At 44.4% G+C, this 23,191-nt stretch overlaps 1 protein-coding gene across 6 annotated transcripts in view; it reads left to right on the top strand.

The window, feature by feature from the left end:
- The window catches only part of B4GALNT4 (beta-1,4-N-acetyl-galactosaminyltransferase 4), a 168,722-nt gene that overhangs the window by 111,593 nt on the left and 33,938 nt on the right, over window positions 1-23,191 (top strand). For 5 of the 6 annotated variants that reach the window (XM_081212096.1, XM_081212098.1, XM_081212100.1 and 2 more), the window contains exons 3-7: window positions 5,468-5,578; window positions 12,016-12,111; window positions 13,450-13,540; window positions 14,028-14,128; window positions 17,550-17,617. In XM_081212096.1, the coding sequence (XP_081068222.1) occupies window positions 5,468-5,578; window positions 12,016-12,111; window positions 13,450-13,540; window positions 14,028-14,128; window positions 17,550-17,617 (467 nt within the window). Of the gene's footprint in view, window positions 1-5,467; window positions 5,579-12,015; window positions 12,112-13,449; window positions 13,541-14,027; window positions 14,129-17,549; window positions 17,618-23,191 lie in introns of those variants that run through there. The other variant, XM_081212101.1, reaches the window with a different exon arrangement.

Raw genomic sequence — 23,191 nt, 5'->3', positions numbered from 1 at the left:
TCTTTGCCTCAGGTACCAGAATAACTTGGCAAAATAAGCTTGGTTTGTGTGTGGGAGGGGACACTTAACTGTGCCACCTCACCGCGGGCAGAATAATGGATCGGACCACCCTTGCAAATAGACCCAGGTAAGTTGGACTAGCATGGGTTGTGAAGGGCTTTGGTGTGTATATTATGAAGTAATGGGCCTGCTCAGCTTTGCTAAGTGAAGATCTATGACTAACTGGAGCCTCAAGTGTCTGACTGGCATGTTTGTGTATAATAAAACATTAGGCACTAATTCTCCTCAGCATTTCCTTTGAGCTTCTGGGGAGAAGTTGTGGCAAGAGATCTCAATAATCAGGAATTCTGATATTGTTTTGAGCCATTGAGACCTAAATCTATATTACTTTGGGGGATCCCAGTGACTATGTCGTCTTGGTGGGCTCCTGCGCAAGGGTCCATGAGCCACAGTGTGCCAACTGCAGCTGGGTGTGAATGGCATTTGTGTCACAGTCAGCCACAGCCTCAGCACTCAAGAGGGGCAACTTGAGGTGCCTGTTTCCTCATAGCCCATCTTTCATACCAGATCACTTTTCCTTCCTGCCCTTTTTCATTTCCCCCAAATGTATAAATATTCAGGAGCATGTGCGTAACTGCCACACATGTTTGTCCTCAGACCTGTGATGGTATTCAAAATGCTGTTTTATTAAAGGCAAAGGGTTTTGTTGCCCTGGACCTCTGCCTGTCACAGTGCCAAAGTGGAAATTGCAAAATGCGGCATTTCCATATTAATCCCCATCCCTACCCAAGACCTTTTGTCATATCAGTTCCCAGGCAGCATGTATTTGGCCTGCACATAAGAGGCAGGCTGTCCCTTGCTTGCTTCTGAAGAGATGTCTGAACTAAGTGGAAGTCGGCTCAGAAATAATAGTATTAGATGTGGCTGCCATCAAAGGCTTTTTGTTCCTTGTCCTGGCTGGATGATGCTATAATAATCTCTGCTGCCTGCGTGTGTGAAGATTTCTCTCTTAGAGGTTTGATCACACACTTGAGACAGAGAGGGAGGACACAGAGCAATATTTGGGAGAAGGCTCACGGCGTGTAGCCAAGAGCCATGCTGAGAAGCAGAGACTATAGGAGCCATTTTGCTTCCAGATAACTGTAGGGATGTGTCGTGTATCAAGAGACCTTGAGCTTGTGGCAAAGGGCATGGAAATACCGCTACTCCACCAGCATATGGCAACTGTCTCAGGGTGAGCTCATCATCTTCACAAAGTGGGGAGTGTGGCATTGTCCCTGTTATTCTGATGTCAAGTCTGGGGGAAATGGAGTAAGATGCTTGATCAACGTCATGCCACATGTTGGCATAAATTGGGTGGCAGCCACTGAGAATCTTGGTTCTGGCAGGCCCTTGATCATTCCAGTCTCTGGCTCATCCTAAGATAATAACATTCTTGTGCAGTTCATCCTCCGAAACAGCTGCTTTTATGTGGAATGCAGAAAACTGCCCTACACTAGGGCAGACCATTGGTCCATCTGGTTCTCCAGGGTTTCAAACAGTGTTTCCCAGATTTACCTAGAAATTTCAGAGATTGAACCCATGGCCTCCTGTATGCTGTGTGTATGCTTCCACCTTGGAGCTAGCACTCCTCACCTCAGAGTTCTTCCACGTTTTTTGTGAGCAGCAGACCACCGCCCTGTACACCCCATCTTCCCATATTAGTAATACAGATCACCAGCTCTTTTACAATATATGCTCAAGGCTAACAGGAAGGTAGGAAGGCTTCGACAGAGATCTATTCCAGGCTTAGCGGGTAAGTATGGTCCAACAGCCACCAGATTGTTATAACCTCAGGTCTACCAGGAAACATTGCTGACTTTTGGACATGCTCAACCTTTCTGGAATAGTAAGAGAAGGCTCTATGGAGCCCTTCAATGGAGGGACAGAAGAAATTGCGTCTTTGCATGGGCTCACCACCCAAGCCCACAAAGCTCAAAATTTAGACTTGGAGTGAGATCATAGAATCATAGAATCGTAGAGTTGGAATAGACCACAAGGGCCACCGAGTCCAACCCCCTGCCAAGCAGGAAACACCATCAGAGCACTCCTGACATATGGTTGTCAAGCCTCTGCTTAAAGACCTCCAAAGAAGGAGAATCCACCACACTCCTTGGCAGCAAATTCCACTGTCAAACAGCTCTTACTGTGAGGAAGTTCTTCCTAATGTTTAGGTGGAATCTTCTTTCTTGTAGTTTGGATCCATTGCTCCGTGTCCGCTTCTCTGGAGCAGCAGAAAACAACCTTTCTCCCTCCTCTATATGACATCCTTTTATATATTTGAACATGGCTATCATATCACCCCTTAACCTCCTCTTCTCCAGGCTAAACATGCCCAGCTCCCTTAGCCGTTCCTCATAAGGCATCGTTTCCAGGCCTTTGACCATTTTGGTTGCCCTCCTCTGGACACGTTCCAGTTTGTCAGTGTCCTTCTTGAACTGTGGTGCCCAGAGCTGGACACAGTACTCCAGGTGAGGTCTGACCAGAGCAGAATACAGTGGCACTATTACTTCCCTTGATCTAGATGCTATACTCCTATTGATGCAGCCCAGAATTGCATTGGCTTTTTTAGCTGCCGCGTCACACTGTTGGCTCATGTCAAGTTTGTGGTCAACCAAGACTCCTAGATCCTTTTCACATGTACTGCTCTCAAGCCAGGTGTCCCCCATCTTGTATTTGTGCCTCTCATTTTTTTTGCCCAAGTGCAATACTTTACATTTCTCCCTGTTAAAATTCATCTTGTTTGTTTTTGCCCAGTTCTCTAATCTGTCAAGGTCGTTTTGAAGTGTGATCCTGTCCTCTGGGGTGTTAGCCACCCCTCCCAGTTTGGTGTCATCTGCAAATTTGATCAGGATGCCCTTGAGTCCATCATCCAAGTCATTGATAAAGATGTTGAATAAGACCGGGCCCAAGACAGAACCCTGTGGCACCCCACTAGTCACTCTTCTCCAGGATGAAGAGGAACCATTGATGAGCACCCTTTGGGTTCGGTCAGTCAGCCAGTTACAAATCCACTGAGTGGTAGCATAGTCAAGACCGCATTTTACCAGCTTCTTTACAAGAATATCATGGGGCACCTTGTCAAATGCCTTGCTGAAATCAAGGTAGGCTACATCCACTGCGTTCCCTTCATCTACCAGGCTAACTGTATCAAGTAGCCACTGCTATGTGCTGGCTATGTCGAAACTTTCTGTGCTGCGGTTCTGTTCATATGGATATCCTGCTACCTTTAGCCTCTGACTGCATGATAAGCCGAACATCTCTATGTACACCCACACCCATATTTTTTAGTAGTTTAGGGACCATTCTCATGTTTGGGATGGAGATGAATGGCTGGCTAGTCAGAGCCAGTTGTAAAGTGCCCGGAATACAGATAAGTATTAATGTGCTTCCATTCTTAAGCTGGTGTGGGCTGCCCACAGTGTGGGTCTGGGGAAGAGGTGAGAGATACCCTGCTGATCTCAAGCCTCAGAGGTGGTTTATGCTTCCTCTACTCTTCGCTAGTTGCAGCTGGCTGAGAATTAATTCTGCCAGACTAGGAGTTTGACAAGGAGTCATTTATCACAGGCTAAGGCTTTTGTTTCCTCCTTTGAGTACCCTAATCGGCTGAGTAATTTGTCTCTGTATAATGAGGACTGGATGGCACAACCTGATTGGGGCAGGCCTGAGTCATTTCCTGCCTGCCTCCGCATGCAAATAGGCCCAAAGAGTCAGAGGGCCCCCCATAATATCTCCTCTTCTCTTGCACACTTTCCACATACATTCTCCAAGTCTTTTTTCCTGATTTTTTTCATTTTTTCAATGCTGTCTTTTATGTATCAGTGCTACACGTGTGCATCTATATGTTGTCTCTTGTCTTCAGAATGGATATTGTTCATTTTCCACAGTGAGTCACATTCTGCCGTGTTATATTCCCTTTGCTCTTGTCCTGAAGCCACCCTGGGATCTCTTCACGTTTTAAAGCACCTCCGCTCTGTTTGTCCCTGAAGTTCAGAAATTAGATTTTAGATTCTTTGTGAGATAGGATCGGGTATAAGCTGTGTCCTGGTGAGAAAGTGGAGACAGTCTTGCAAGATAGGAAGCAGCGCCAGTCAGTTAACACCACCCTGCTTGTAACACACCACTTGGGAGTGTTATTACATGCACTCAGTAAAGCGGAAGATATCCGGGGGGGTTTTAATCAAGGGTATATCCTAGCCAGCAATAGTCTACTCACTGGAAATGTAAGAACTGCATAAGAAATAGCTTTAAAACCCAACTATAAACATTTGGAAGTAAGTTCCATTGTTTCAAGGAGAAATTTACTTCCAAATAATTAAACTTAGGATCACAGATTTTGCATGTTCATTCAAAACACAAGATTTTGCATGTTTATTTAAAAGTGAGTCCCATTGATTTTATGGAAATACTCTGTGTTGACTCTAAACATACCTTGCCTCTCCTAATAATAATAATAATAATAATAATAATAATAATAATAATAATAATAATAATAATAATAATATACTCCGCCCATCTGGCTGGGTTTCCCCAACCACTCTGGGCGGCTTCCAACAAAATATTAAAAATACAATAAAACATCAAACATTTAAAACTTCCTTAAACAGGGCTGTTGAATTTGGAGTGGGGAGGTGAGGTCAGTGTCAGTTTCATGTCAAAGAAACTGCAAATACTGCTTATCCTTTGACTAGTGTGCAATTCCATTTGTTATATCTCACTCATCCACCCAAGAAATTCCTTTGGTGCAGAATCTGTGGGTGGTCCTGATAGGGTTCTAACCAAATGCACATTAGGTACTAGTAACCTGGGTGGGCTACTAGCCTCAATGGCTATGCTCCTCCTCTACTGTTAGAGGCAGTATGCCTCTTAAATACCACTTGCTGGGAATTATAGGTGGGCAGAGTGCTATTGGACTCAGGTCCTGCTTGGGTGCTTCCCAACAGGCAGCTTGGTTGACCTCTGTGAGATCAGGTTGCTGGACTCGATGGGCCATTGTCCTGAGCCAACAGAGTTCTTCCTATATGTTCTTATGGTAAATGTGTTCAAAATGATTTTTTTCCTCCTCCTCTTTATTTCTGGATATAATACCCCCACCCCACCCCTGCAACTTCCCTGTCCCCATATTGTGGACTGAGATGATTTCAATTAACTGCAAGATTCTACTTTGGAGGAGAATGATGTATTCCGTATGACATTAATGCATGAACTCCTACACCGGGTGCTGAGGTGACTTCCATGAAGCCAAACAATTTAGTGCTGCAGATAATTGATCCTGTCAAGCAGAGAGCATGTTGCGCTGGCAATAGCTAATAATAGAAATGACATTAGTACTTTCCGTTTTGTTCTCTCACCTTGGCCCTTTATGGGATTCATCCCACTTGGTGCTGAATTTGCTGTTGTTGCTTCTCCTCCTCCTCCCTTCTTACAGACTGAAGAGCAAGGGGTTGATGGCTGGTTTTCAAAAAGACGTGGCCTTGACAGAGCTGGAAGACCCCCAAAGCCAAACGTAACCAGACATGTTCTGCCCTGGAGCGAGCAGGTAAGCTGGACAAAGCACATTTTCAAGGAAGGGAGGTAATCTGGAGGGGCGGGGGTGGTTTGCAGAGGGGAAGTTTGGGAAATGATACTAATTGTGCAGTTACCAGCTATGTGCAAAGGTAAAATCACTGGGCTCAATTCTGATTAATAACCTTAATTAAGTCCCAGTGAAATGAATAACTGTGTAAGAGCAGTACTGACCCTCTTGCCCAGTTCCTGTTCATTTCAGTGATGCTTCAAGGAATAATTTCACAATGGATTGTGGCCTTTCGCTTCACTCCTACTTTGTCCTCCAAAATAGTGCACCTACAAAGGATGCTTTAAGCAGAGGCCATCTGTCTCAGGCCAGGAGATGTGAGTGGATGACCCATAAGGTCTACTTGTGCCATATGATTTTATGAAACCTAATAATAAAGCTTGAGATACCAGCCAGCAATTCCTCTCTTACAGTATTTGAACCCTTCTTGAACTGCACACTAATAACAACTGAATGCAGTCTTTAGATATTGATGCAGAGAAAATTACAGACACACATAATTAGACCAGGCATCCAAGGCAGATCAGAGGCCAGTGTGCATTCACTCCATCCTGCTCCATCACATTTGGTCCAGCCCATTTCACACTGATTTCCCAGCACTGTTTTACTTTTATCAGTTCAGGGTAAAGCCCAGCTTGGATTGACTGACACCTGCGCCTGGGCATCTGCCTGCTTAATGCACTCATGCATTATTCAGCCAGCGTTCTGCCTGCCACCATGAAAAGCATCAGGAAGGTCCCGAAGAACTGTGGCAGGGAAGCTGTTGTTAGTGGGATGCACTGAGATGCCCGAGAGGGTAGGTGCTGAGTGATGCTTATGGGAGGAGGATGCAGTTTGATCACAGAGCCAGACCTGGGAGTTGCATCGCAAATGAGCAAATCCCACAGATCAGTAAGCACCATCAGCAGCCAGGCAAAAGAAGTCTGGGACATGCTGTGGCACATAATGGGCTTTGTTCGTTGATTTGTCAAGTGGTTAGGTCTCATTATCTGCGAGGTTTCACGGGAGGCTGGTCAGCATCCTCAGTAGCTTTGTGCAAAATAGCAACCCTGATGTACATGACACCTATTGAGTAGTCAATCCTAAAACGTTTAGCCTCTCTTTCCAAAGAAGGTTCCCTAATGGCTGTGGGGAAGATCGTTTACTACAGACTGGTGGTGCAATGCATACCAGTTGGGGGGCTGCATGGTGCCTTCTTCAGCTGCCCCATTGGAAGGGAAATCGCTCCCCCTCTCATGATATCCTTCCCAGCAGCTTCTGTTTTCCTCAGCTCCTGTGGATTAGTTAAGCACCATTGACTTCACTAAAGCGGCACGTCTGCACCAGCTGATGATCCAGCCCTCCATTTGAAGCGCACAACAATGCCCAGAGGGAGCAGCAGCTGAGATGTGCCAGATTTTGATCCACAGACTTGAATCTAGGAAGCGGTGGTGGTCATTAATCACTGTTTGAATGAGGACTCTGTTGTGATTATGGAGAGGAAGATTAAGAGAGTATTGCTATTAGGAGAGGAGCGGGCCCTTGTTAGCATCTCAGAAAGCTGTAGGCTCAGAAGTTACTATAGAGAAATTTGCATCTTATCCTCATAATGATGAGCTGTTTACTGTAGCCCTCCCTGTACCTCTCAGGTGTTGACGCTGCATGAGATACCAGAATTTTTGGAGTCCAGTGTTAGCAGTCCCATGCTGTATAGGGAAAGTTTGTGGTTGCCTCAGAATTTCTTTGCCAGGAGTATAGAGCAAGGTTGGAAAAATCTCTCTGGCCATAGCTAGCTCTGTATACTGGCTGGGCTTAGAATACCCGAGAAACTCCTGTCCCGTATGATGTTCCACGTTCACCACAGTCATCTAGAGAGACCACACTTTGTTACCTTTGATTGTTACAAGAAGCAGGGCTTTCTCTGAGTTGACACCAAACCTCTGGAACTTCATTTAGAGACTATAAATAATGCTATGATTATTATTTTTTAGTTCAAGCCCAGGCTTCCCCAACCAGGTGCCCTCCAGATGCTGTTGGACTACATTCTTGACCATTGGACGTGCTGGCTTGGGCTGATGGGAGTTGTAGTCTTAACAACATCCAGAGGGCACCAGGTTGGGGAAGGCTGATCAAGACCTTTGTACTTCACCAGGCACATACTTGAGGAAACTGATTCATTTAAGATGACTTGATTATATTGTTCCATAAGTTAGAAATTTAAATGTTTTAGTTGTGAATTGCCGCGGAAGGTTATTGTGGGGTAGGATAGAAACCTACAATTTTAAAATGGTAGAACTATAGGCCTATTACAGGAACTGAAGTGTTTTGGCTCACGTGGTCCCTCCTTAAGAGGCTGGAGTATGACCTTGCTCTCTATCTCTCAGGTGGATATCTGTAAATGGATGCCTAAACAGTTGCTGCTGGGTTACTGATACCTGCTGGTGGTGCTGTGAAGTAGCCCATACCAAAATTGTGGCTTATCTGTGCCACCACAATTGTGCTAGATGGTTTGAAACATAGTCTACACAGCAAGGAGCCATTCCTGATCTCAGCATTTGCTATTCACGTCAGGCTTGAAACATCAAATGACACATGCATATGTGACTGTCTAGTCCTACTGGTAGAAAGGACTGTGCCACCTCAGAAGGCATACAAGAGATCATTTATTTGACAATGCCCCTGTATTAAATTATCCTTGTGTTTGTAAAAACAGAGAAGGCTTCTAGCATTAGCCTTCCCCTGACATACTATTTATTATTTATTATTATATTTATTGAATTTATATATTGCCAGATGTCTCAGGGCGGTTCACAGAACAAAATCAAAATATAAAACCACAAAATAGATAATCAAAATAAAAACAACCCAATAATACCCCTCCATTGGATGCACACAAACATGTGTACCAACCTTGCATTTCCATAGGTAAATTAGTTTGCCCACAATTACACATTACTCGTAAGGGCTCCAGCCTATAGTTTCAAGCAGCAGGATGGCACAGCTACTCAGTAGTAGACCTATTCATGAATAAAGGCCCCAACCTGCCATTTACCCTTCTTTGTATCTTGTGTTCCCCTAATTATTCCTGCATTGTACTTTGCACTTGAGTACTGCAAATGTGCAAGGAATGTGCACAGAATATGTTGCTTGATCAGAGGCAAAGCAAAGTGTTTGGAGGAAGAGCCACAGCTCAATGGAAGAGCAACTGTTTTGAGTTCAGAAGGTCCTAGGTTCCATTCCTAGCATCTCCAGGTAGAGCTGGGAACTGTCTGAAACCCAGAAAGAGCACCTGCCGGTTGTTGTAAATACTCCTGAGCTAGATGGACCAATGTTCTGACTCTGTATAAGACAGCTTCCAATGTTCTGTGAACATCTCAGAGCAGTCTAGAAAGCCTGGCATCCAAGAGAGAACCTTTTCATTAAGAAATGGCTGCACTGCCAATGTATTTCTATATATTCATTACACTACCATGTTCTGTGAACCAGTCCCATGTTATGCTTGCCCTGCTGAAAGCGTGGCCAATAGTAATAATGGGGGGGGGGAATAAGTATATTGAGCGTATGAAGTCAATTAATTAGATGATTGTGCTTAACCACTAGAATAAGCCTCAGAGGGCTGAAAAAAAAATAATGAGAAAGAAATTAAGAAATAATGAGAGACAGATACGGGCAAAAGAAGAGCAGCCTGCCAGAACTGGGGCATCTCTTCACTACAAACTTAAACCAATTAAAATGTCACAGATCTCCACCCCCAAGAAATCCTGGGAATCATAGATCTGTGGGTGGGTGGGGCTAATACTCTCTAACAGTGAATTCTCAACATTCTAACAAAGCTATGGTTCTCACGAGTCTTTGAGGATGCCATAAGAAAGAGCTTTAAAACCAGCTTAGACAGGAGTGCCTGGCATGCTCTGGTCCATGGGGTCACGAAGAGTCGGACACGACTAAACGACATGTTTATACTGGCCTCCTTCACACATGACACGTGAGCCTTCTGAGGTGGCGCAGCCCTTTGTAGCACTCCCATAAATGCATGCATCATGTGCAGGTGCACAGAGCGAAGATGGCAGTCACTTTGCTACAGAGCAAAGCCATGGTTTGGGTTAGCATTAGGTACAAACCTAGGTTCATGGTTTGTCTCGCTCCAAACAAACCATGAGCTGTAGCCAATGTTTGTCCTTAGCTTACTACTTGTGGTTTGTTGGGTAGAGACAGGCCACAAGCCTGGGTTTGCCCATGGCTTGGCTGCAGGTAGCAAAGCAGTCAAAGAACTTGAAGAGAAGTGGCTGTGGTTTTCACTCTGCACACATGTATGCTTGCTCGTTCATGCTTAGCCATGTTCTGGATTAGCACTGCATGCAAAATGAGCCAGTGTGATATGGCAATATGTGGTGCATGCAGTTTTAAATACAAAGGCTTGGGGTGGGGGCCATTGGGAGAGGGACATCATCCCCAGGACCATTATGTGGGCTGGATATAGCTAAATCTGGTAAAGTGTTTTCATAATAAGGGGATATGGACTAATTAGCAATCATCGTTAAAAGAGCCACAGCTGATGCATTTGATATGACATGGTCATAAATTAAATTTTAGTACCTGTATTGTATTCCTGACACAGATATGGACAAGGCATGGCTACTGTCAGAGTGTGGCTGTTGTTTGTTGAATGAAGCAGTTATTGTTCCAAATTCTGGCTAATACCTCGACTGTGAGGAATTAAGCACCTGAGTGGTTTGAAACAGGAGAGAAGTAATTCTGGAAAGGAGTTTTTACCTTCTGAAATTTCATCCCAATTATGCCTACCCAGGAAACACCTCCCTAGCTTTTTAATTCAGTTAAGGTCCTCTGCATTGATCAGTGTGACTAAGCACCATCATTGACCTGGCTTCTATTGTGCTGATTATGCCACAAGTATGTACACAACACAGGATGTTTAAGGAGTAATCAGTAACATCACCCCGTGCTTGAATGGGAGTAGAGACCTTGATGTCCTTCATTGCATTGGGCCAGATCTCCATACTGGCCCTAAATAAACAGCTGGTTCAATGGATGCTGCATATACTGCTCTTCCAAATAGGAGACTCTCCATCCAGTTCCAGCTTGTCTGAGCTGTCTAATCTGAGCCCAAAATGATAGCTGTAATTGAAGAGCTTGGGCTCACACTGCATGAGTTGGGCCTCTGGTTTTTCTTGAGGGTGGGGGTAGGTGGGATAGCAATAGAAGTTGCTACTGAGGTATGTGACGTAAATTAGTATCAGAATCCACCATACATCACCTCCAGCTATGTTAAAAAGGGATGTGTTAACTGCAGTGGGACAGCTCTGTGCAAAAATTGGAAGGCAACAGCCAAACCCAAGGAAAGTAATGACTCAGAAAAGTAATGGAATTTGCTAACCTAGCCAGTACATTAACTGCATAACAGGATTCTATTGCGTTCTTACGTTTCAGTGCTTGAAGAATAGAGATCTGTTGCTCATTATGTGTCAAATGTCCTCTCTATTGCTAACGTAGATCACAAGTATCTGAATGTCTTTTGAAAATGTTTTATTTTTATTTCTGATTACATTTTTGTTAGTGTTGTTAGCCTACATTATTTTTACTTTTAATTTTGTGATAGCTATGTTTTGCTATATGCATGTTATATTTTTTTTAAATGGTGGGAAGCTAGAACTAGGGAAGAAGAAGAGAATCGAGTAGTTTGAGCTCAGAGTTTATGATTTTGGGGTGAAGCAAAGATAAATTTATATTTTCACAAAGGCTTTGTGGATTCTTCCTATTCCTCTTGTTTAAGACAGGTTAAAATATTTTTGCTCCCAGCACATAGCTTATGACGCTGGTGTTCACTGCAGTAAACACATCCATGTGGATGATATATCCACATCTTTAAACAAGTTTGCATCATGGACCTGATAGGGTTCCCAAGCTCTTGTACACAAATGTTGAAAGATGAAGATACATCTTTGCTGTGAGGAACACTGGTGCGCCTGCAGCAGTCATCAGGGAAAGGACCAAAAGTCTGTGGCAGAGCAAGAGGTCCCATACAAGAGGTCCCAGATTCAATCCATGGCATCTCCAGGTAGGATTGGAAAGGCTCCTGGCCCAGGGGTGCCATCTAGGGGGGGCTGAGGGCCCCCCATAAATTTTAAAGGAGGGGGCTGGGCCCCCTCAATATTTCACAGGCTCACCTGGGCTACCCATGTCTGCAGCAGGCCTTAGGTGTACACCTGGCACCACCAGAAGAAGGAGGTATTGCAATACTGCGGTAGTCTTTCAGGGCTCCTGTCACCATTCAGGATTGTGTTTCACTATGCAATGTTTATATTCTCTCTCTGTCACACACGTACACGCACACAGGCATACACCCACCCACACAGAATTGCCTCGGAGAGCTTGTGTATAGCCTAAATGTTGTTCTTCTGCAGTACAAAGGGAAAGCAAACCTGCATGTATTTGAAGACTGGTGTGGAGGAGCTGTCGGGCACCTAAGGAAGAACCTGCATTTCCCCCTCTATCCACATGTAAGTACAAGGGATTCTGCAAGATGAAGAGTCCAGTTCCAGCATAACTTCCAGGAGGGAGGTTTCTGTTACTCTCTTTGTGTAGTAAATATCGGTAGCCACTGTTGCAGTAAATTTCCATTCTACTAAAAACTAGGGCATTTGACTTGATCTAAGTGCTAATGAAATCCACAAGTGTAGTTCCTTTGATTTCAGCAGGCCAGTATCAGGTATGGTAAGGTTTATACAATGAGGTGTGCTCCTTATGTTGCTGGACTGCAACTCCCATCATCCCTGACCATTGGGCCATGCTGGGTGGGGCTGATGGGAATTGGAGTCCCAGCAAGATTTGGAGGGCACCACATTGACTGCCTCTGGGCTATGGTATCCCATTCTCATGTTCACATCCTTGTGCCTGCCCCAGCTTTAAGACAGACAAAATCAAGGAGGCTGACTTACTTCCATGCAAGACACTGGCAATGCATTACTCCTATGATGATCCATCTGCTAAGGGCTCATGCTACAAATGGAACTTCTGAATGAATCTCCCCAAAAGACACTTGAGTGGGAGGAGGAATTTGAAGAGGAGGCTTGGCGAACATAAATTATTCTCTGTTTTCCAGTGTGTAAGCATGTTCACAAGATATTTTGATATCTTTTGAGCCAGGTTTTTGCAGGGAGCTGAGTAAATGCTGACTAGTGATGGGTCTACCAGCTTGTTATTGACGCTTTAGTTATTTAAACTTCTATTGTAGACAACAACAAGAATCCACTTACAGCATACAAATCAATATGGCTAACTTGACCCAACAACCCCCCCTTCACACATGAAAAACAAATCTCACTGCAGCCACTAAGGATAACCAACCATACCCTAGGCCCCCCTCCACCTCTCTCACTACCAAGGAAATATAATAAGTGAATAGAAAGAAAACCTACCCAAGGGATGTTGATACAAAACACCACACATACACTAAGTAAAAGGATATAAGTTTTACCACCCCAACCTCCCTCTCTCTCCCCCTTTCTTCCCTAACCTTATACTGCATACAACACTAATGTCTCACAAGAAATGTAATTGATCTATAAAAAAACACAACCTGAAAAAAGAGACAATGCCCGTACTTTTGTAAATCATGAAAATCTTTAATAAAAAATATTTTTTTTATTTTAAAAAAACCCAAGTCTTTTATTGTATGGTTTTATAGTGTGTTGAGGTGTAACCTGCACTTGGAGCAATAGAACTGATGAAGGGTATGATAAATATTGAACAAATGAATATAACATACATTTGCTCAAGGCCTGTGTTGTGGAATATTACATTCAAACACTCTCTTCCTCTTTTCTTCTGGCTCTTAGACCCGCACAACAGTGAAAAAGTTGGCTGTGTCACCCAAATGGAAGAATTATGGCCTCCGTATATTTGGGTACATCCATCCCTTCAAAGACGGTGAGCTGAATTAGCAACCCTTAACTCTGTCTGCAAAGCTGCGCTTCATTGCTGAGATCTCACCTTCTTCCCACTCTGAGATACCTTTGCCTTAAAGAAAACTATATGCATATTGTTGCCCCTGCTCCTAATCTCTCACAGTGGGAGTTATGGGAAACTGCAGAGGGACCCGCTCTCTGTTGCTCCTTTCTAGGTCAAGAGGCTTCATGCCATCAGAACGCCTCCAAATGTATCTCAGACTAGAGAAGTTCAGAAACTACCATCTCTCTGTCCCCCTTCCCCCCAGGGAAGCATCATTCCAGGAGCTCTTGAGTCCCAGACCACGGCATTCAGTAGACATTTGACACATTGACTTGAAAAGGCTTGTCTCTCTCAGCCACAACATGCCCAGCTCACCAGCACATGGAATCCTTATTGCTCAAGCCTCCTGCTCTCACCTGCTCCTGCAGTCCACCCTGCAGCTCAAATTTTCTTCTTTGCCTTGTAGGGGACTTCCAGTTTTCTGTAGCTTCAGATGACAACTCTGAATTTTGGCTCAGTCCTGACGAGACTCCAGCCAATGCCCGTCTGGTGGCATTTGTGGGCAAGGTGGGATCCATTTTTCGCTTTCTCTTAGCTTCTCACATTGTAATAGAAAGGCCGATAGATACACATTAGTGGCATTGTAGCATCTTTCCATGGATAGACGTGCTTCTTGCTATCTTCTTACAAGCAATGCCATCTGGCGTCATCTCCCTGGTTCCTTGCTGGGATAGTTAAATGTAAATGTAGCCAGTAGTATTGCCACTGGGAGCCATATAAACCTCGAGCCAACTCAGCTGTGATTCTTACATCTGGAGGCTGCATAATTAAAACCTGGACCTATTATAACACAAAACACAAATACGCGTGTATATGAGTCTGTTCTAAATGCTGTTGTGTTTCGATAGTAATGTTTTTCTGCAGCTGTGGCTCACAACCTGATCCTTACACCTGGTTTGCTCAGTAACACTGATTTCAAGCTTAAGCCTGTGCACAGATGTGGCACATATTTCTCTGCTTTGTTCTAAATGGGAAGGTAAAGCTCTTATTTCCACGGTGGCTGCAAAGAGAGCCTGTTCCACAGCCACGTTAGCAAATGGAGAAATTATGGAAATAAGGAGCCCTTTTCGCCATATAAGGGGTGAGAAATGCACTTTGCCGTTTGATAGCCGGCAAAATGGTTTGGATTTAAAACATTAAACTTGGCTCATACCGTGAAAGCTTTGCTATGTTGGGAAGAAACAGGCTAAGGAGCACAGCTAGGAACTAATGAAAGTATTGTCAGGTGGAGAGATCGGCAGTATTTCAAATTTCTGTTTAAGTCTTCCCTCCAGTGCAATGTCTTAAAAATGCTCGAAAGCAACTCAGCAAGTGTTTCTTCACCCATGTTGTCAGCGTTTCCCTCTGGTTTTGCTCCGGAGCTTGAGATTTCCTGTGCCCAGGGAGAAACTGCATTCCTGTGCCATATATAAGCAGAGAAATAGATACCATGGATACAGAGATGATGCAGATACTCAGGCGAGTCCCATTTCTAAGGCCATTCAGCAAAATCAATTTCTTTGACAGAGATAGCAAAGTATGATTGTGGCCTTAGGGCACCACTTGCTTAGTGTTACTGTTGCCCTTGTGTTCAATGCTAACAGCATGCAGGAGGTGATAAGGAATTAGCGCAGATTTCAGATTAGCGGAGTTAGACCTTTGACTAGGGTGGCTGCGGTTGTATATATTGTATATGTCTCTGCGTATCATGCAAGCAATGAATCTGATAGTAATGAATCTGTCCATTCTGCTGGTTTCCCACACTCTCCCCCTAGTTTCACTCCATCACAAACAAGATTGTTTTCATTACTGAAGTGTTGGAGAATATCATTTTAGGGGTTTATAGCTAATAACTACTGGAAGAATTGTGTTTCATATTATGTTTTAAAGGTATATCACCACTCCGACAGGCCTGTCTGTGTTTTGAACCCAAGACCTCTCACACACAACTTGAAAATGGTGGCCCCATGACTTATAGGTTTTAGGCCCCACCAATGCGCTGTGGTCTAAACACAGAGCCTAGGGCTTACCAATCGGAAGGTCAGCAGTTTGAATCCGTACGATAGGGTGAGCTCCCGTTGTTCGGTCTCAGCTCCTGCCAACCTAGCAGTTCAAAAGCACGTCAAAGTGCAAGTAAATAAATAGGTACTGCTTCGGCAGGAAGATAAACGGTGTTTCCGTGCGCTGCTCTGGTTTGCCAGAAGCTGCTTAGTCATGCTGGCCACATGACCCGGAAGCTGTCTGCAGACAAACGCAGGCTCCCTCGGCCTATAGAGTGAGATGAGCACATAACCCCAGAGTCATCCACGACTGGACCTAACGGTCAGGGGTACCTTTACCTTTACCTAATGCATGACAGTTGCAGACCTATGTCTGCTGTAAAGCCTAGGGGTGGAATGCTAATTAAGTCTCAAAGTGGGTATCTGTGTTAAATGCTGTTCTCACAACTGCCACTTTCCCCTCTTTTCAACTAGTGTTTATATCCTAGCCAAGTTCATTTCCAGCATCAGCATGGGGGCAGGGAGGAGAAAATCCTGTCAGATGAACTGTAAGAATGAAGTGAGGAGGGAAGGAACCAATACCCTCTACTCCTATGTGCCCCTTTGGGAGTTTAAATCTCCCCCCCCCTGCTCTCTCTCTCTTACACACACTCTCACACATTTGAAGGCATGGGCCTGCTGCCCTGATCTGTCATCTCACCCATACGACTCCTTACTTTCATCACTGCCCCACTGCTATTGCCACATCCCCCTTCCCCCTTAAAAAATGCTTTTCTTCATATAAGTCAAACAACACATATGCAACAAAATAAACACTCCCCCATAGAAATTATGATGCAGCACAGAATATAGTCGTGTTACATACCGCATCAAAGAAAAGAAAAAATCCAAATTATCCAATACAATAAAATTAAAAATAGCACGGTATCGGAAATCAAACCAGCCAAAAGATTTTATTTGTTGTGTCTTCAAGAAGATGAGTGTCTAACCTTCCATTTGAAATTCTACCAGTTTCACAACTGCTCCCTTTTTCTCCGAACGTTTTAGCAGTGCCCATCCCAGTATACTTCAAAGGCTGCCTCAGTATTTCTGAAAGGTTTGGCACTGTCAGGCTATTCCAAATAGATCTATAGTCTGCAGTGAGTCTCTCAAGCCACTGGTGGGTAAAGCTGTTGCCAAGCAAAGATTGGAAATTTGTTTCACCATTTGATTGTTCTGCTAACAAATAAAAGTAAACAAAATTAAATCTTCAGCATGCACAGTCAAGAAATTCAATGCTGCAGGTCCCAGGACAGCTGTAGCTCACTCCCTTTCGTGCATTTTTAATGAAAGCTTAAAGGCCAGTGCTGAATCTTGTACATTTGCAATAGAAAGGTACAAGCCCTGCAGGATTGTGGCAACGTCTTTTAACCTACCCATTACAGAGCTGTCTAGTCACGCAGACCACACTGTGAGACAAAGCTTGTTTTTCCTTATATCAATTAACTCAGAGGTGACCTGATGGAAGGGATTCTCATTTGATCTAGTGGCTCGGGTTTTGTGTGGCTAATATTAATTGTTTAGGAAAACCTTAGTGATTTGATTTTTATAAGCACTTTGTAGCAGTAGATATAAAACAGACCAGATTAGACACAAACTAGAAGATTGGAAATAAAATCACACAGTGACAGGAAGAAAAGTCTACCAGTTGAATTATGACAGCATTATATGAAGGGCTTTCCCCATATTCCTCTTAGTATTTGCTTAGGAAATTAGGCATGGTTGCTGTGAATCAGCTTCAAGCTATTCCCCTGAAATGTACTCAAAAACCATGTGGATTGTGATGTTCTAATCAACTTTGGCCAGTGCCGTTCCTAATTTTCTTCTAGTTTTTTGTATATTGGTTTTGGCCTTTGATCAAAGATTGAATTTGGCCCCATATTCACATTCTTTCTCCTCTTCTTCTTTAGCTGGGCTCTGAGTGGACTGCCCCAGGAGAGTTCACAAAATTCAGCTCACAAGTTTCCAAGCCAATCCGGTAGGTGTTGCTACCCTGTCCTTCTGATCATTCTAGGCAGCTAAGGCTGCGCACACACGTGAAGGTACTTTGAATGTGCTTAAAAGGTATACTGTGTACACAACCTTCATATGCCTACACCATGTCCATATTTTGTTGTAGACGTGTGTGTGTGTGTGTGTGTGTGTGTGTGTGTGTGTGTGTGTGTCCCATCCATCTGACTGGGTTCCCCCAGCCACTCTGGGCTGTGACCATGTGAGATGTAATGCTAGCAAACACTTGCCCATATCCCCCAGCATCTGATATTAAATGTGGTGTGAGAATGCCCTCTCCAGAGGCATCCACAGTATACCCCTGAAGCCATAGATCACACACAACTCACATATGGAACTCACAGCCACAAGATGGAATGGTTGCCACTAGCTTAGATCACTTTTATAAAAATTTTTTTTTGACAAATTCATAGATAGATCTCTCAGTGGTTTTTAGCTACGAAATCATGTTCACAAATAGTATACCAGCTTCTGGGGAGGCCTGTTGCCTGTTTGCTCCCAGAAGCAGCTGGTTCACCCATGCTGGAAACAGAATGCTGAACCATATCTAGTAGGTATGATAATATATTTAAACAAAGAGGCGTTACTAATATTTTTATACAATTGCAAGTGTATCTTATGAAATTGTGCATGTTTTTAGAAAGTGGTGTGTTTTTTTCCATTTTAGCAAGTGAGCATATGTTACTTAGATCTCAACATCTTGTACATGCTTCATTGTTGGAGAGATATAAAAGAAGGAAAGCTTATGTTCTGCTGGTGAAGCATGCAGGGTTGTCAGAAACCACCACTCTTCTCTTCTTTATCCTTTATATCAGGGTGGCTAACCTTCTGTGGCTCAAGGGCCCCTTTGAGCGTTTTCCCACTCCCTCGAGATCTGCATGCCCACCAAGCCCATTTCACACACATGCATACACTCATGCAGCGCAAAGGGTAGGACAATCAGTTTACACACGTAGACACACTCAGCAGTGTTTATGCTCTCTAGGGCAGTGCCTGCCCTGGGATAATCTTCTGCCCTTGGGAGGAACAACAAAGCCCCTTCTCTCTGTGGTATGGCAGTATTGGTAGTAGGTCCTTAGACAGGAAACTGGAAGGAATGCTTCTTCCTGTTGCTTTTGCCTCTCTAAAGCCTTCCAACAATGGCACCAACTTTGTAAGAATGGTGCAGTACTGAACGGAGAAGGGGTCCTCTTGTAAAGGTAATAAGAGGTGACGCCTCCCATCCCTGCATATCACATCAGCAGAGACCTCTCCCAATGGTGGGGCACAATAGTGCCACCTGCTGCCCAAAAACACTCAGTTGAAAATAGTGGGGACAAATCATTGGGGTTTTGCAGGCCACCAGAAATCATGGGTTAGCTACTCCTGCTTCATATAGCACTTGCCACTTAGAACAACCCTGTGTGGTAGATACTTCTCCAGTTCTCAAATGGAAGCTGAGAGATGGTGACTTGTTCAAGGCCACACAGTGAGTTCTTGGCAGCGGGTGAGTCCAGGTCTCCCAGTCCCAAGGCCAGATCTCCTGCAGGGCAATCTAAGGTGGGAAATGCATAATTGTTTCTGTAAACTTGCTTCTCCATGAGCCCTTTGCTCTCTCGCTCTCTCCTCATTTCCGATCTCTTTGCATCTTTCTTTTCCCATAGCAACGCTCCTTTCCATTCCTCCTCCTCTTTGATCTATTTCCAGGCTTGTTGGTCTGAAGGTACTTCCTGTCTAGATTTGGTGCCTGTCAGCTCCCCCTTCCTGTTTCTTTGCCTCTCTCTTTTTGACACAGCCCAGAATGGAGCTGGCAGCTCTCGTCTGGGCCTCTCTTTGCCTGTGCTATCAGTCCGCTGCTGTGCAGGAACTTCTATGGCATTCTGCAGTCTTTCCCTGTCCACTCTGCATACCTCTTACTTGTTCTGTTCATGCACAACGAATGGCTGCAGAGACAGAGGCCCTTTTGCCCTACACCGGGAAAGAGGCTTTATTCAGCAGGCAGCTCCAGTGTTGTGAGCAGAGCTTGCGATGGCGGTGCTGAAGGAGGCCGCTGGGAAAGGCTGCTCAAGGTTATGAACTGCTCCCTTGCCGGTGGTGGCCCAAGGGCTGTTGTCATGTGCCCTGTATAAATATATTTGCAAACATTTTGGCATCGCCTCTTGTTTCTCTGCGATGTATCCTGTGTGCCATGCCCTCAGATTGGCAGGAGGACAAATGTGAAGAGCAGGGCATGCAGAGTTTTCTTGCTAGGGTCAGGACATGAAGAGATCTGGAATAATAGTGGAGATGTGTGCTGAATGCTTATTGCTTCCCCCAGCTGCTGGAAGAAAGAAACGAGGGAAGCTGTCCAAGTGCAAAAAAAGGGGGTGGGGGTGGGGGGGAATATGAATGGACAAACACCTGCTCTGAGAACAGAGGGGCCCAAAGCAAGCCTCAGTACTGGGCACATTGGCAGATTTTTCCAGCTTAAGTGCCATGCCTGCCCCTCAGCATAACTAGTCAATGTGATCTCTGTCACTACCGATCAGTGTGATAGTACTGCTTAGTGGGAAAAATTCAGTATAGCGCTAAGAGGATCACTCCATCAGTGCAAGCATTTTGATTGCATTGATACAACAATCTCCCCTTCCCTCCCCCCATGTGCTGTTCTAGGGATTCCCCCCCCCCACATAAGCCAATTCCAGGGGCACAGGAGAAGATGGGAGGGAAGCATCATTGTGTTAGCAGAATCCTTGCATGGGCTTCTGCTAACAGGACCAGTTAGCTGAAGCCTGCTCAGTGTTAAGGTCCAGTGCATGATGGGAAATGTGTCTTCTTAACCAGACATAAATAAATAAAACCAGGGATCTCTTGTCTCTTGTACCTCTGTGGGAGATGCATGGTGAATCTGCAGGTAGTTTCCCCATTTCAGCTTTAAAAGGCATTGAACTGAACTATTTTCTTCACTGATCTCTTTGAAATGGTCAGGATAAGCATTTCGTGGTCCATGGGGTCACGAAGTGTCAGACACGACTAAACGACTAAACAACAACATATGGTGCAGTGGATTTGCCATAAGAAAATACTCCCAATAGCAGCCCAGTAACATCTGGAGGACCACAGGTTCCCTGTTACTCCTCTAAACAATCAAGATGGGGAGAGCCCAAGGTTTCCCTGTAACCGCTGTCATAGACTGTTGCCTGCAAGGGTTGTGGTTGGCTCATGAATAAGACATGAATAGGCCTTGCAAGGTTTCTGGCACCCCTGTGGGGCTACCATTTAAAAGCACTCAGTGTGGGGTGTGAATATACTTCAGATTCCCTTGCAGATGATTAGCTGGGAACAATTCAGTGCTGTAATCTAATTAGGGAGCCGATGAAAGGAAGTGGGAGGGAAGGGCGGGGACTGTTGGTGGTGGCTAGAATAGTTTGGGCACATTTGCCACACAGAGTTCCTTGAAGCAGCTGATTGGAGCTCGGCCAGCTTGGAGAACAAGAGCCTGCCTGGTGTATGTCCTGGAGTTCCCAAGGGAAATTTTGAGATATTTTTTTTCTCCTCTCCTCCTCTTCCTTCTCCTCCAATTGAACCACAGTTGTGGTGAGCAGGGCTTGGTGTCCTTGGTGTCCTACACCCTGGTTACACAGAGCAGTGCTCTCACATCACACACATGGCAGAAGAGATGGATTTGATTCTCTTTCCGTTACCTGGTGGATAATGGGACATAATAAGATATGAAAGGGGTGACACAGACAGGATTATTTATTTATTTATTTATTTATTTATTTATTTTAAAAAGCGTTCCACAGCACTACTGCATCTGTCACACCTCATTCCTGTCCTGCAGCAGCGCCACATCTTTGCTATTTTGGTATCAAGTCTTCACACAGCTCTGCTACTGCACTCAGAAGGCTAAAGAGAAGACTTCTCCTGTAGTCCCATTTGGGTGATTTCATCTCTCTTGTTTTTCACCCTTGCGAACTTTAGTATTGTAAGTCCAAAGCTTAGGCAGCTTGATGAAAAAAGGATGAATGCATTTTCTATTGTTTCACTTGAGCAAACTCTGTGGTCCTAAATCCAAACAACAGCAAGACCTGCTCACATCTGGCTAGGAAGGGGTTTAATTAAGCGCGCGCGCACACACACACACACACACACCTCCCCATTGCCAAATCCAAACTGAGCAGTATTGTCTCTGCATATGAAGAACTGAACCCTGTTTTTGGCTGAAGAGTTGGGCATGGCTTGGAGGTTTTGTTGCAATTGTCATTCTCAACAATATATGCCACCTAGTATATTAAATAGGTTTTAAAAATATATATGGTGGTGTTTTTTAAAAAATGCTACAATCCAAAGTCATCTCCAGGAAGAAGAAAGTAAGGGACAAGACTATGTACATGTTCTGGAGCAGCACCATCTACTCAAACAACTTGTTACAAGAAGTTGATCATTTATTCATTTTCTTTGATATACAAACACATCAGTATTAAAAAGGAAGAGAAGAAGTAGGTAACTGTTAAGAAGTAGTGGCTGGGGGGAAATGTTTCAAAGTTTGAAGTAAGTGAAGAGTGAAATGCTAAATATTAACAGTGATAGCATTTCAGCCTATGGAAAGACAGAAGAAAATGGATGCAGATCAGTCATGGAACAAGAAATCTGAGGCCTAGCTAAAAGAGGGAGGAAGACAGAACTAGCCTGCTCATGAAGTAGCCTGGACTGAAGCAGCTGCTTTGAGCTGTGGAATCCCTCAGGGTGGCACTCTTCCCGCCACCAGCGCCAGGGTTGTGTGATGGTGATGGCTTCTGGTGAGATTTTTCTGGAAGCCACTGTGTGACTGGTAAGCAAGGCAGGGGAGCCACCTTCCCATTCATGTCAGTTGGCAAAATGGAACTGGCCACCCCTGGAAGAAGAGTGAAGAAACTAAACCTGATCATAACAAGAGATCCCAAAGCAAGTTGGCAGCAAATACAAAGGGGACAGATAATTCAGAACAGTAACACTAGAAGTAAGAAGTGAGAGTTGAAGAAGAAAAAGATTTGTCAGTGCAGCAACACAATCAAACTGCAACATAACACAAAGACTGTAAATGGCAGCAATATTACCAGAAATTAGTTGTTTACAATGGGAAAGAGATAGTAATCAAGACGAGCGAATTCAAACCGGGAAATGTTCAGAAAGCAAAACTATGAAGAAAAACACCACAGTCAATTTTATGCTTTCTACCCTTCAGTGTCTTCCCAAATACAGTGGTGCCTCGCAAGACGAAAAGAATCCGTTCTGTGATTCTCTTCGTCTAGCGGTTTTTTCGTCTTGCGAAGCAAGCCCATTGAAGGATTAGCGGATTAGCGCTATTAGCACTTTTAGCGGCTTTTAGCGGATTATCTGCTGATTGGATCAGCTGATAAGCGGCTTAGCGGCTTAGAAAAAGAGGGGGAGGAAAAAAAAACCAGCAGGAACTCGCAAGACATTGTCGTCTTGCGAAGCAAGCCCATAGGAAATTCGTTTTGCGAAGCACCTCCAAAACGGAAAACTCTTTCGTCTAGCGAGTTTTCCGTCTTGCGAGGCATTCGTCTTGCGGGGCACCACT

The sequence above is a fragment of the Podarcis bocagei genome (assembly GCF_964188305.1).
Source record: "Podarcis bocagei genome assembly, chromosome: 1".
Taxonomy (NCBI): Eukaryota; Metazoa; Chordata; class Lepidosauria; order Squamata; family Lacertidae; genus Podarcis; species Podarcis bocagei.
The sequence above is the reverse complement of the archived record's forward strand: the minus strand, read 5'-3'. Positions and strand labels throughout refer to the sequence as shown.